The sequence below is a fragment of the Accipiter gentilis genome, chromosome 24, assembly GCF_929443795.1.
Source record: "Accipiter gentilis chromosome 24, bAccGen1.1, whole genome shotgun sequence".
NCBI lineage: Eukaryota > Metazoa > Chordata > Aves > Accipitriformes > Accipitridae > Astur > Astur gentilis.
In genome coordinates, this window is record NC_064903.1 from 13195646 (window position 1) to 13206003 (window position 10358).

At 54.8% G+C, this 10358-nt stretch overlaps 1 protein-coding gene across 1 annotated transcript; it reads left to right on the forward strand.

Moving 5' to 3' along the window:
* The first annotated feature begins 3188 nt into the window (after positions 1 to 3188).
* Positions 3189 to 9621, forward strand: GLA (galactosidase alpha). The gene is made up of 7 exons (XM_049828128.1): positions 3189 to 3391; positions 3727 to 3901; positions 4134 to 4311; positions 5827 to 5918; positions 6851 to 7012; positions 7629 to 7826; positions 8031 to 9621. Exons 1-7 carry the CDS (start codon positions 3213 to 3215, stop codon positions 8292 to 8294), a joined length of 1248 nt encoding a protein of 415 aa, XP_049684085.1. The 5' UTR covers positions 3189 to 3212; the 3' UTR covers positions 8295 to 9621.
* The last annotated feature ends 737 nt before the right edge of the window (positions 9622 to 10358 follow it).

Here is a 10358-nt window from a genome sequence, read left to right on the forward strand (position 1 = left end):
TGTGAGCATGGGACCAAACAGCCATGGCCAAGTTAATTGCTGGTTTAAATGGAAGTTAGTGGAGTTACACCAGGATAACAGGACTCCCAGACAGTAAAATGAGCATCATCAGCACTGGCAGCTTCCAGACAGCTTGCCAACAGCATGCTCAGGGCCACATTGGGGCAGCACGGCCCCTCACCAGCCCTAAGGTCTCCCTGAGTGGGACTGAGGAAATGTGCCTTCGGCCAGGCACTGCGATGGCATGCCAGCCAGGCTGCTGCTCCACCAACAACAGAGGGCCTGATCCTGCTGGAGCCGAGATCTGCCTCTGCGCATGGTGGCATCATGACTCCAAACCTTCCCTTTCTCCCCCCCTCCCTCACCAGGGCCTCCTACCTGCACCCACAGCCTGGAGCTGCCTTGGGGCAACAAATGCCAGAGGCTTAGCAAATACCCCTGTCTGGATGGACCAATGCTTGCAGCACAGCATGTCCCATTCTGTTTGGGACACCAGGCTTGGAGCCAGGTGAGTTCAACAGAGCAAGAGCAGGCAACAGCTCTGCTGGGGCTCTAAGCACTCAGCGCCCTTTGCATGTTGCCCAGGCATGGATTTTTTTTAAAGAAATTATCAAGCTCTAAAGTCAGCCAGCCAGTGTTGAGCAGACCAGGGCTGCTCCTTACAGATGGGGAAACTGAGGCATGAGGAAAGTACCAGGAGTTGGACTGACAGCATGCCCTGCTGGGATCCAGCCACACCACAGTGCACAGGGCCCTAGCAGGACTGCAGAACTGCTGTAGCCGGCCCCATGGGGGTAGGATCCTTCCACACAGGGAAGGTCCAGCTGCAGGGTGCTCAGGCAGCGTGGCTGTGCTGGCATCCCAGCCCTCAGCACAGCTCTGCCAGCATTGCCCCTGCCGACAGAGGAGCCCCAGGAGCCAAGGGGCACTTTGGCCCCCAGCATGTCCCTGCCGTCTAAGCTGCAGTATCACACCACAGTCCATCACCTCTGCCCGCTCAGAGGGGCTTTGCCAGTGCCCTGCCAAACCCCACATGCCCATGGCCACATCCACCCCCCAGCACTGCTTTGGGATCAGCCTGCACCACTCAGGAAGCCAGCCAGCACATGCAGGCCACAAGGCACCCCACATGCTCCCCAGCCCAAGGGGTGTGGGTGTGCCAGGCACTCCTGGGGCAGGCAGGACACCTGGAAAGGGGCAGCGAGGGAGGGCTGGAGCCCGGACACAAGCAGGGATCAGCTTTGCAGCGCTCCCAAGCCCTGGGAACATGGGATAACTGCCTGGCTCTGGGCTGTGGTTTTGCACAAGAAAAAACAAAGCGATGAGGTTTTCCAGCCCCCGAAGTGGCTTGTTTTGTCCAACTCTGAGAAGCCTCTGCGCTTCAGCCCCTTAAGGGGCAGGGGGAGGATCCCAGCACTGAAACAAGGAGCAATTATCAAACCATGGGCTCTGAAGAGCTTTTGTTCGCTGGATGTGCCAGAGCAGGGATCGGAGGACACCTAGCGAGATGCTCAATGGCCCCGCACACCAGCAGCACCCAGAGCACAATGCTTTGGTGGCCGCAGCCCTACAGTGGTCCCGCTGCGAACCAGCATCCTGGTCACCTCCTCCTGCTGTGGTGGGGCCCATGATGAGAGCTCCAGTGGGGCTGCAGGGGTTGGTCCAGCCCTGGGGCAGATGGACAGGGGGAAGAATCAGCTCCTCCTTTCCCATTTCCCACTGTTGCCTTGGCAGTGAGAGCCTCTATGCCTCCCTGACAGGTCAGACATGCTGCCAAAGCTGATACCTCCAGCAGAGTGAGGCCCAGCAGCGCTCACAGCTGCGTGACTCCTGCAAAAAACAGGGATTAAATCTGGGGCTCATCTCAGAGACGTTGACTGGGAGGCAGGTGCCCCTTACAGCCCTCTGGGACCCGCTGACACCAGCATTGCCAGAGGTTCTCATCTCAACCCCCCAATCAAGCTGATTTTACTAGTGTGAATGGGGCAATGCCCACTGACTATGACTTATTCACATGGCTCAACTTGTCTGAAGAGAGACCACAATATCTGAGTGCAAAGATCTGGATGGGCACAGGCACCCCAGACAGAGACATGCTGGATCCAGCCCCACAAACAGGCAGACCGGCAGTGAACAGCCTGCCCATACCCTACACTCTGTATTGGCCTCTTGCCAGCGCTGGATCCGGCTCCAGGCTTCACTCTGATCTTTGGATCCCTGCAAGAGAGCCAGTCTCTGCAGAGACCCCGTTCCCCTTCCTTACCTCCTAACCTACAGTACCATAAAGCACCCTGAGCTCACGGTAGAGACCCTGCCAGCTCCTCAGCACAGCTGAGACACCCGAGAGCCCTGTCCTCCAAACACCCCATGCAGCCAGGACGGGCAGGCCCCAAGACGCTGTCTGAAGAAACGCTGTAACACCAAACTCCTCTTCCTCCATTGATGTCAGACAAGCTGTCATGGTCAAGGCGTGGTAGTGCTCAAGGTAAGCGAGGCAAAGCGAGGAAAATGAACGCAGCGGTGTGTCTCAGAGGCGTGAAGGAACCCAGGTGGGTTAAGAGGGGAGTGGTGACAGAGGAAACAATTCAGGGGGAAGAAGGCACTCCGAGGAGGAAGGTGCCATCAGAGGGTTCATTCAGGAGCTGCTCACGGGAGCGTTTGAGGCAGAGCTTAAGAGTTGAGCCAAAACCAAGCCCTAGGCCCACGGGGAACAAATCCCCTTCCACAGGGCCCTGTGCTCACTCGGTCAGCGTTGACACTACGGAGCACGCACAAGCCCACCGCCCCTATGCTCACGGCAGCCCCAAGGCCCCCCCCCCCGCCCCGGACAGCTCTGGCGCACCCGAGCCCGGGCACGGTGCCGCGCTGCGGCAGGACCGGGCTCAGCAGCAGGGAAGAGGAACATGCGCAGGCTCCCATCCCGGGCGCAGCCCCCCTAGCACCTCACGGGGGGCCTCAGGGAAGGCCGGCCTGGCACACGCGTCCCCCGGCGGGCACGGAGCAAGCGACCCCGGAGAAGCCGCAGCCCCGCCGGACCTCAGCCCCGTCACCACCCCCACCCCCTCTCCCTCCTCGCTCACGTGACCACCGCTCCCACGTGACCGCCCGGACAGAGGCCCGCCCCGCTACCCGCGATTGGCGGAGGGGTGGAGGGCGCCGCGCGGCGATTAGCCGGTGGGACAGCCCATCGTCGCGGCGGCTCGCGGGCAGACATGGCGGCGGCGCGGGGGGCGCTTCGCTGGGTCCTGGCGGCGGCGGCGGCGGCGCTGGCGCTGGACAACGGGCTGGCGCTGGACAACGGGCTAGCGCGGACGCCGCCGATGGGCTGGCTGCACTGGGAGCGCTTCCTCTGCGGCACCGACTGCGCCGCCGACCCGCGCCGCTGCGTCAGGTATTGCCGGCGGCGGGAGTGGGGTGGGGGGTACCGGCCCCGGGGCAGGCCTGCTACCGGCACTGGGGGTGTCTGGGCCGGGGACAGCCGGCCCGGCGCGGTGCTCTGCGGCCCGGTCCCGTGGCAGCCGGTGTGCCTTCCCCATGCCAGCGCAGAGAGCCAGGCTCGCCCCCGTGCCGGGCCCGGGGCATTCCCTGCGCTCCCCGGCCGTTTTCGTGCTCACGGCTGGGCCAGCCCCGTGGCAGAAGGGCGGCACGGTTGCCGTGCCGGTGCTAGAAATCGGGCTGCCACGTTCTCCGCTTTCTTTCCTGGTCGTGCCTTCTCCCCCTGCCCAGTGAGCGGCTTTTCGTGGAGATGGCCGACGTGATGGTTGCCGAGGGCTGGAGGGACGCAGGCTATGAGTTCGTTTGCATTGACGACTGCTGGATGGCCCCGACACGGGATGAACGCGGCAGGCTCCAGGCTGACCCAAAACGGTTCCCCAGCGGAATCCGCAGGCTGGCTGACTATGTGAGTGCTACCCGCCGTGGCGTAGGGCAGTGACAGCAGTCGGGGACCTGACCTGCAGCCACGCTGGGAGCAGGGGAGGAGAAGGAAGGCTGGGAGGGGTACAGCTGCGTAGCTGCTGAGCTAAGGCCCTGCCTGCCGGAGCGGAGTTTTGCATCCCTTGCCAGCCCAGCTCCGTTCCCTGCTGCCTCACAGCTGCCCCGTCCCCAGTGCTCTTTTCTGTCTGCAAGCACAGGTCCACTCCAAGGGGCTGAAGCTGGGAATCTACAGCGATGTTGGGAACAAGACATGTGCTGGCTTCCCTGGCAGTTACAACCACTACGACCTGGACGCCCAAACATTTGCCTCCTGGGGCGTGGACCTGCTGAAGTTTGACGGCTGCAACTCTGGCACGCTGGAGCTGCTGGAAGAAGGTAGGTGTGGATTCAAGGCAGCGCTGTGCCACAGGGTGGAATATTCTGCAGGGAGCAGCAATGCTAGGCCCAGGGTGGGCTCCAGGGAGTTGCTTTTCCCTGAGCCTACTCATTTAAGGGATTTGCTTACAAAAGCAAGTATGGGACTCTGTGCCCAAGGCCAAGGTAGTAAGTGTTGCTGGCCCAAGTGTCTTTCACCTGTTCAGCCTCCTGGAGCTTTCATTGGTGTGCACAGCTTGAAAAAGCAGCTTTCTCACACCAGAGACCTCATCATGCCGATCACGGAAACACCAACTGTGTACTCTGGGGGCTCTCTGTGCAGACTGCTGCCTCAGCTCTTAATGCAGCAGAGGCTTTGCCTTTCAGCAGTGCCTTTACTGGAGAGCTCAAAGCATTTCACACACTTGACCCTTAATCCCTTTGGTGAGGCCATGTCAACGTGGATCAGCTTGAGGCTAGAACAGCTTGTGTCAGCCGTAAAAAGGGAAGTTATCATGGCTTTTAACAGGAAAAAAATGAAGGGAATTCTGGCATGAAAGTCCTACTGGGGTTTTCATTTTAAAGCACGCCAGTGTAAATCCCAGTTCAGAAGGTATTTGTGCACAGGCTGGCACGTCAGCAGCTGAAAGCTCAGTAGCTCGCTGTGCCGAGAGAGCTTGGCTGCAGTCTGTCTGCAAGCACAAGCAAATCCCAGTGCCACAGGAGCAGATTTGTGGGAAGGAACGATGCAACTCAGAAGGTGGTTTTCTCTTGACTGGGCTCTCACTGCTGGCACAGTCAGCACCACGGTGTTTGGCAGCAGGAGTCTTGCACACAGCCTTAGCTCTGCCTGACAAGGAGAACCTGCCCAAGTGACAATCCCATCGAAGCCAGTTGGTGGGGCATATGCCCCCTGCTACAGCCAGGAGAGCAGCTGAACACCATAAGGGACAGCTGAGCTGAAAGCTCTTGTTGGATCATATGTGTAACCCAGATACAATCCAGTTGTACTGAAACAGTTCCAGGGGATGGAGCAAACTTTTTGTTCCTTCTTTGCTGATTAAAAGGGACTTAACCAGGCTGTCTGGGGACAAGGATAGGAAAAAACTAGTGCTTTTGCATTCCTGCCCTATCCATATGGTGCACAAGCCTCATAAGAACATAATCCTGCAACATTACCCAGTGAAGCTGTATCCAGCAGCTTGATAGATACCAACTTGTATTTCCCAGGTGTCTAGAGGAAAAAATGCCATACAGCAAAATTGCAGCCTATTCCCATGGCTTTGTGTACAAAGAGATCAGCAGTCTCGGAGCAATAAGCCTGCCTGTGACCTGTATCAAAGCTGTGAAGAAGCTCATCTGTCCTTGGGAGGTAGAAGACTGGCTGCAGACTATAAGCTCCCCTGTCTTCCCTGTGGTGTTTCAGCCACAATAATGTGTTCAGCCTTGACTTCACAAGAGTTGAACCTGTGACATTGGATTAGTTTCTGTTTGACCAGGGAGATTGTGTAACCTCTGTCTGTCCTCTTCCTTTAGGTTACAGGCACATGTCTCTGGCCCTGAACAAGACCGGAAGGAGCATCGTGTACTCTTGTGAGTGGCCTTTCTACTTGAGGCCCCTGCAGCAGGTAAGGGTTTTTTATCAAGGCTTATCCTGGGGCTGAAAGTGGGAAGAACAGAGAAGCATTAATACTGCAAAACAGCCTCCCAAGAAACTTGCCACTCTCTGGTCTGAATGAGAACAAGGCTATAAGGTGGGGGAAAACCATTTTTTCCCCTGGAGCCCTGAAGTATACCTGAGGCAAGTCATTACTCTGCTGAAAAGAATTCAGTAGTATCCTGCAGCATGATGGCACAGCCCAGCTGGAGCATGCTAAAGAATACAGCAGCATCCATCTGCTTTCTGTCTCCAAGGAACCAAGCAACAAAACATTGGCAATGCAGACATACAGCTAGCGGGTAGTTTGGTGTTATTTCTCTTGGACACAGAGTGCTACAGACTCAGCCTTACAGTCACCTCTAGGGACCAGGAGAGAGACTTTAGGACAGCCTATTTAATAGTAATTCTCCGCATTGTTTACTGACAGATTTCTGCCAGCCAGGGTGCATGACTGACATGTTGCCCTCCACCCATAGCTGGCTTCCCCTGTTCCACCATGGCAGGATGGTGCTGTTCCCTCCCACTGGGAGTTAAATGCATTAGTCACCAAAGGGTGTAAACCCAAGAAATGCCAGTAATTACTGGATGTCACAGTTTAATCCCACTGGCCCCATCACACCTTCAGTAAAATAGCACTCAAAGGAATTTTCTAACAGAGCTAGGTGGCCACAACTGTTCTCCCAAGGGAAGCAATAGTGTTGTCTGGAGAATGGCAGACTGGAGTTGCTGGGCACAAGGCATCCTAGGGAACCAACATGCACTAGATCATCCAGATAGCTGGTGATGGAAGGTGTTACCATACTTCTCCCCGAAATTATCCCTGATCCAGTCTAGCCTTGTGTATGGTCTTGTTCTTATACAGCCAGGCTCTGTAGTTAATCACACTCATTGTTTTGGCAGCCCAATTACACGGAGATCAAACAGTACTGCAATCACTGGAGGAACTTTTTTGATGTCTATGATTCCTGGAGCAGCATCAAGAGTATCTTGGACTGGACAGCACTTCACCAGGACAGCATTGTGAAGATAGCTGGGCCAGGGGGCTGGAATGATCCTGACATGGCAAGTAGAGCAAGGCCCACCTCCCTTGCAGCACCAGCAAAAAATCCTTTCCTTGGCTGTAGGCTGAGAAGGATGGGAAGGGAGAGAATTGGGGGAGAAATGTTGAGGGGAAGGGCTCTGACAGCGACCTAGGATCAGGAACTTGATTAGAGGGTCTCTCGCTGGAAAGGGAGAGAGAGCTACAGACAGTACGGAGGAAGCACTGTCTCTGTGTACTGCAACCTCCACCAGCAGTGCCAGATCCAAACACAGTTGTGGCAGCAGCAGACTGTCTCCGAAGTGCTGATCTCCCACCACAGGGAAAACCCCTGGATGCCAGGCTGGGTGCCAGCATTGCAAGGAAGGAATAGCTGCATCCAAAAGCAGATTGTTAAACGCTGCCTAGCCAGTTAAGGATCCTTCTTTACTGCCACCAGTGGTTCATCCTAAATTGCCACACTAGGCATGCCTTGCCTTTCCCAACCAGCTGGTCCTGTTCCTGGCACTCAGGCTATCTAACCAGTCCCCACATAGGGCTCCCACGCTCAGCATCCTGTTATTTACCAGTGCTCAAGTTGGTGACCCAGTTTCTTCTCGGCAGGCAGCATTACTAGGCATTTTTGTTTTCTTGTCACAGCTGGTGATTGGAAACTTTGGGCTGAGCTGGGACCAGGCGGTGACTCAGATGGCAATGTGGGCTATTATGGCAGCTCCCCTCTTCATGTCCAATGACCTGCGGCGCATTAGTCCTGAGGCTAAGTGGCTGCTCCAGAACAAAGAGACAATCGCCATCAACCAGGATCCGCTGGGCAAGCAGGGATACCAGATCACCAAGGTATGGCAGGATGAGGCTGGGGGCACAGTGTGGGGCACAGGCAACCAGCCTCCCCAGAAGGGGGACACATGGGGTATAGAGGAGTGCTCAGGTTTGGAAACAGGAACCCAGTGAGCCCACTTGTTCCTGAAGCCTACTTAGACATGAAGACCATCAGTTCTACCTCCCCTAATGTAAGCCACAGGTTTATTTTCTCCTTGGCAGGACAAGAACTTTGAGCTGTGGGAGCGGCCCCTGGCTGGCCAAGCCTATGCCGTGGCAGTGCTGAACCAGCAGGAGATCGGGGGACCCCAGAACTTCACCTTCTCCCTCACCTTCCTTGGCAATGGGCTAGCCTGCAACCCAGCATGCTCCATCCGGCAGATCCTGCCAGCCAGCAGGGACTGGGGGGTTTACAGCTGGGTGTCCTCCCTGAGTGTGGAGGTGAACCCAACAGGCACTGTGTTGCTGAAAGTAGTGGCACTATAGGAGGCACAAAGACAGTCTTTTTGTAAGCCTCAGGCTCTGTCTAAACATCTTGTCCGGAGAAGCCTGTCTCCTTCCTCCAAACGGGGTGCCTTTGTTCTCTCCTCAGGCATTTACTACTCGAAGTGCTTCTACGGGGACTTTGAACCTTCAGCCTAATGTGACAAATACCCATCACTCCATCACCAAGAGATAACAGAGAAAGGGGTGCTGCTTCTCTTCCATTTAGCCTTTCTCTGGCATCTCAGTGAACTCCTCCAAGGAGCTAGAAGGGCCCCAGCAGGGCAGCAACTCCTGTTAATGCCCACTGCCACTACCAACCAAAGAAATGCAAAGGCTACATGCAGCATCTGACAGCTCTCCTTGAGCATTTCAGGGACAAGAGGGAAACATGCATTGGCTGGCTGCCTTGCTTTTGCTTTGCCAGGCTGGGGCATACAGTCCAAGATCAAGAAAACTTGCTCCTACCCCTGCTGAAGAAACCCAGTAAGTGTCCTCATAGTGTGGATGTCTACTTCCACCTTCTGAACAACTCAGGGACTGGCCTAAATCACTGCACTTAGGAACGGTTTTCTTGACAGCTGCCTGCTTAGTCCAAATGTGATTAAGTATCAGGGCTTAGGATTCAGCTTTTGAGGGTTTCTCCTTACCCCAAGAGTCTTCCTCCCACCAGTGGCTATCACTTCCCTTTAGATGAGTTCCCTCTCCACCCTTCATGAGGCCACTGGGGTCCCCTTCCTCAGTGAGCTGCCTTCCAGAAACACCTGTGTGCTTTCCACTGCTGGCAGTAGCCTGTAGGTTGAATAACACAGGTCCCTCCAATACAGGGGATGGATACTTGTACATGATGGTTGCAAAAGTCATTATTGCATAAGTGATGAAGTATGTTCTCTTCTGACTACTACACAATCAGGATATCTTGATTTGTTCTTATTTCCATGATTGAGCACTGATTAAAACGTCCCTTAAAAAGGCTAAGCTTTTTCTTTGTTCCACTGTACAGCAGTACAGCATGGTATCTGAAATTAAATCAGGTTTTAGAAAACAGGCCAGTTTGTTCCAGTCAGTAAGGTCCTGTGAAATTTGTCACGACTACTACAAATAGCCCTCAGTAAAGCTGACACAATGCAGCCATACAGTCCATCTTGTAGGCCAAGACCAAACCACTGCTGCTAACAGCTTGAGCAGCAGGAGTTTGAAAATGCCAATCACATCAGCCAGTACTGAATAAGGAAAGATACAAATTCTGTTAGTGTTCAGTAACTGAGCGCTCTCAGTCCCTATGAAGATGTGCAGAGGCATTTCTCCATCTTCCAGCTCTATTTCCACTACATGAAAGTTACTTTTGAGAGAGCAAGATCCACATTGCATTCTCAGCACCTGCTGACAGTGGACTTCCTTCTCACAGGCAGTATACTGCTACCTCAAGTGGATGATCCCATCAAAGCCCAGGGTAGGCTATCCTGTACCATGCTCTCAGTAGTTGTCCATCAGTCACCACTCATTTGAAATTTCAGTGCTGTGCTTAGGCTTTTTCTTCTAAGGAAAATTCCAAGAAGAGGTCCCAACAGCAGTCAGACACAGGGCAGGCAGCTGAGGCCTGTCACACCATCACTTTCAGTGTGACAGCATGCAGCTGGAGGAACCATGGGCATGAAGCTGTCCCTCTCCTGTCTCTGAGCTACTGTAACACAGCCACTGCACGCAGGTCATAGCTGAGCCACAGCACATAACCCCCATCTGACATTGCGTGTGATGTTTCATCAGATGAACCCCCTAGTACTGCACCCACTAGCTGCTCCAGGGCCTTTGCTCATGTGCTGCCCCTTAGGGTAGTGCAACTGCTCCCTGTTTGTCAAGAGTGGCCTACAGTCATGTGCAGGGGCTGTTGGGCGGAGTTTGGATTACTCTGGTCCCTACTGTGTTGAAACCATTGCTGGGTGCAAGGAATCTTAACACACCTCTCCTCTCAGGCAAGGGCTTGGGAGAGGAAAAAGGCCTAATTGGACACCTCTGCTTTTTGCTTTTTTTTTATTTTTTCCAATCACTACTTCATCTACCAACAAT